Source organism: Camellia sinensis, chromosome 8 (assembly GCF_055761805.1).
Source record: "Camellia sinensis isolate YWXY chromosome 8, ASM5576180v1, whole genome shotgun sequence".
In the NCBI taxonomy this organism is placed as follows: Eukaryota; Viridiplantae; Streptophyta; class Magnoliopsida; order Ericales; family Theaceae; genus Camellia; species Camellia sinensis.
Window position 1 is genome coordinate 88697070 of NC_138968.1, and position 3852 is coordinate 88700921.

Consider the following 3852-nt stretch of genomic DNA (forward strand, 5'->3'; position numbering starts at 1 on the left):
ACGACCGGACTGACTCCAAAACCGGCCTTCTCAGAACATACCGTGACCGGACTAACTCTGAGACCGGCCTGCTGTGAGTTACCTCCAGACCGGAGTAGTTTCGCCTGTCCTTGGGCCGAAGTAACTTTGTCTTCCCGAGACCGGAGTAGCTTGCCCTTCTGGGCCGGAGTATCTATTGCGGCCTTCTTAGTCCTTCGCGTTTTGGGCCTCAATGTCCAACTCGCAGCTCGGCCCAATTTTTTACAAAAATTACCCTCTCAATTGCCCCTTAATTCCATCTGCGCAACATGATTGGGATTACCAGTCTACTTGGCCGAGCTAGTTTCATTAAGCTTTTTCAGCCGAGCTAAAAACCCTTTAGCCTCTCCAGCCGATCTACCTTTACTTCGGATATCCCTATGTCTGGCCAAAAACGTCTCTTCAATCATAGCGTCTGTAACGCTTCCCATTCTAGTGACACGTGGCAGGTTCTGATAAGCCTTGGCCAACTGTTACGCCGTCCTGCAGAAATTTTCGTACAATTCCCGCCCCTTTTTGCCGCCTTTTTTCTCTCTCCCTTTTCACAAAACAGCCTTCCTCTTTCTTGAATCACTTCACCTTCTAGTCTTCACTTTCTCTTCTCCCCTGGTTCCTGAGTCTTTGGGTTTGCTGTGTTCGTGCCTCCATTGCTGCCATCGCCTCCATCTCTAGCTTCTTTCTTATACAGGTAAGCAAGCCTATCCTTCTCGCTTTTTCGTCTGCTTTTGTTTTGTATGCTTTTGAAAACACTTTTCTTCATCTGTTGCTTTGCTGTTGTACTTTTTATGAAAAAACCAGTAGAACTCTACGCGTGTATGAACTATTACGTAGAAAACCAATTTTAGATCCAAAATCACATAGCAACCGAACTAGGATCCTGTTTGCCCCCCTATAGGTAGATCTCTGTAGTCAATAACCGAACTAGAACTTGCAAATACCGAACTAGAACTTGCAAATATTAGTAGTTTTTTCCGAACCACTCTTAGCCAAGATAAGATCACCGAACTAGCTTGCAAATACCGATCTAGGTACTTCGGTCTATAACCGAGCTAAGCTTTCGGGGCCAAGCCGGCTTTCTTAGTTCTTAAACTGGACTCAGAAAGCCGCCCCTAGAGGCTTAACCGAAGTAATTTTATTCACACTGCCACCGATTTAGGTCTTGGGGCTAGACCAGCTTTCTTAGTTTCTTAGACCGAACTCAGAAGGCTGCCCCTAGACGTTTAACCGGTCTATCGAGCAAACTACTCAAACCGAACTGCCAACCCTTTTGAAGGACCGAGATAGAGCCAACTTTTTGAGGCCGAAGTAGGGCTTTTATACCTTGCTTTTGAATTGTAGCACGGTCCATTGAACAGTGCTTTAACCCCTGTGTTTTTACTTTGCAGACTTAGGTTACCCAGGCACTCCTGTGCGCGCTCGCCCGAGCTACTGAGCACGATTTTAGCACCGAAATAATTTATTCATAAATTACACAACAAATGGGTAAGTATAGATATTTAGTCGAAACCCCTGGTGGCATGGCCGAATTTAGGCAAGACTACCAGATCCCTGATGATGTCCAACTGGAGTTGGCCAAGAAAGATGCTACTCCCTGGGACAATGAAGGCTTCGTCCCTTTTACCCTTCAATCAATAATAGAAACCGGATTACGGTTTCCTGTCCAACCGCTAATCTGCGAATTTCTTAGACAGACTAGGTTATGTCCTACCCAACTGTCCACCAATACATACCGTATTATAATGGGAATAGCCGCATTAAATAACCAAACCGGACTAAATCTTGGTCTAGCCGAAATATTCCATCAGTATTCCATCGGCTCTAAGAATGCTGGGTGGGTCTACTACCTCAGAATTCGCCGCCGCCGAGAGAAGATAATTAAGCACACTCCGGACAAGGATCTTAACGATGATGATTTCCTTTGGGTCTCTGGGAATTTTGAGGATTTTCAAGCTCAAATTCCTGGCCGACCTATAAACTGGAAAATGGGAGAGCCGGGTAATTTTACTTCGGTCTTCTGCTTTGTGCGCTATCTCGGTTGTTAAGTCTCTTAGCCGAACTAATACTTGTCCTTTTTTGCAGATTTCGCCCATCTCCATTCCTTGTATAGCTATCCCAACCTTGGAATCTTGCGAGCTGCATTTCGGGTTAAAGAAAGAGACTGGGCCAAGCTTCTAAATTTCAAACCGACCTACCGTTACAGCGGCCGACGGAAAGCAAAGGTAACCGATTTTCTTCTCGAGGAAGACCCAGAGCCGGACCCAACTTTGCCCGAGATAAGACTTGTCCCACTAACTGCTGAGGAAGAAATGGCAAAGAAGAGCAGGCTTAGGGCCCTTCTAACTTCAACAACTAGAGCCGAAGTAACACCAACTACGGAGGTGCAGCCCGCCGTCGTGGCCCTTCCTTCACAACGGCCTTCTTCATCTCGCCCTTCAAAACGTGCCCGATCTACGTCAGCCGAACAACAACTTGTTGATGAAGTCGAATCCGTCCCCCAAAGTCCTCATCCTGCTTCCCAACCAGAGCAAACTGACCGAGCTCGATCTCCGAAGTGGGCTCCGCCTTTGATCTTTAATGACCGAAACATCAAAGCCACTGACTCGGTCGTGGCTGAAAAAGACCACCAACTGGCCTTTAATCTGGCCAAAAGTGTGTGCCTCCCTAAGGACATGGAGCACCACTTGAAGCAACTGAATACCGAAGTGAAATCAATTCGGTCTGCTTCCAAGTCCATGATCTTGGTAAGTAGCTCGGTCTGTCTTTTCCTGTCTAAATTTTTCCTAACTTTTACTTCGGCTGAGATGAGATTTTTGTTTTGCCAGGCCTTGCAAAAGAACAATGTCACTTATAGGAAAGTCCAAGAACTCCGCAAAACCACAAGGCAGGCGATGGCGGAAGCCGAAGCAAAGTCGGCCGAACTATTACAAGCCGAAAAGAGAGTGGCCGAGCTAGAGGCGGAGAACGGCCGTCTTGCTGGTCTAGTTAATTCGGCGGAAGCGGAGAAGCAGAAAGCTGCCATCATTATGAAGGACAAGTATTTGCGGGAGTTGTTGAAGCTTGAGAAGAGAAAGGACGCCGAAATAAGCGAGCTAAAAGAGAGCATGGAGGCGGTCGACAAGGGGGGGTACAAGCGAGGTTTCAAGGAGGCAGAGGTGGCCTACGTCAAGCAATGCGATGCCGCAAAAGAGCTTTTCTTCAAGTGCGGCTGGAGGGCGGCTGTGGAGAAGCTCGGTCATGATCAACAGACCGAGGTCTTCAACCCTCCAGAGTACTTTATACCGAAGTCCCTTGCGGGGTTCGCGGATGCCATGCAGCAGCAATTCCTTGAAGGTTCAGACACTGACGAAGATTCTGCTTCTGAGGATACTCCGGTTGAAAACGTGGATCAGATAGATCGGCCGGAGTCCAGAGTTGAAGATCTGACTATTGAACAGCCAAATGAAACTGTGGCTCCGGTCGATGCCACTATTGTGACTGAAGGAGTCCTGCCGCCAGAGACCGGTCTTCCAGCTGACACTGACGCGGCCTTTGATGCCGAGATAGATGAACTTTTCTCTTAAATTTGTACTCTTTTCTTTGTAACCGAACTAAGCCCCCTTGTACTGACTTCTTTTTGAATGAAAATTTTACTGCAACTCTTATTCTGGTTATTGTGTGTATGCTTGTATTTTTACTGTCTTCTATTACTCCAGTGTTGTTTCGGTTTGTGGTTGGTTAAACTTATACTTACCAGCCAACCACTCCTTAACCGACATAATTATTTCGGTTTAGGAGTACTAGTTGTTTAATCCAGCCAACCACTCTTCAGTCTTACACTTACTTCGGCTGAAGAGT

The 3852-nt window shown here is 46.9% G+C and overlaps 1 protein-coding gene across 1 annotated transcript; it reads left to right on the forward strand.

Annotated features, from left to right (window-relative positions):
• Window positions 1-2324: 2324 nt before the first annotated feature.
• LOC145797877 (uncharacterized) lies at window positions 2325-3648 on the forward strand. The gene is made up of 2 exons (XM_082885309.1): window positions 2325-2759; window positions 2841-3648. Exons 1-2 carry the CDS (start codon window positions 2325-2327, stop codon window positions 3576-3578), a joined length of 1173 nt encoding a protein of 390 aa, XP_082741435.1. The 3' UTR covers window positions 3579-3648.
• The last annotated feature ends 204 nt before the right edge of the window (window positions 3649-3852 follow it).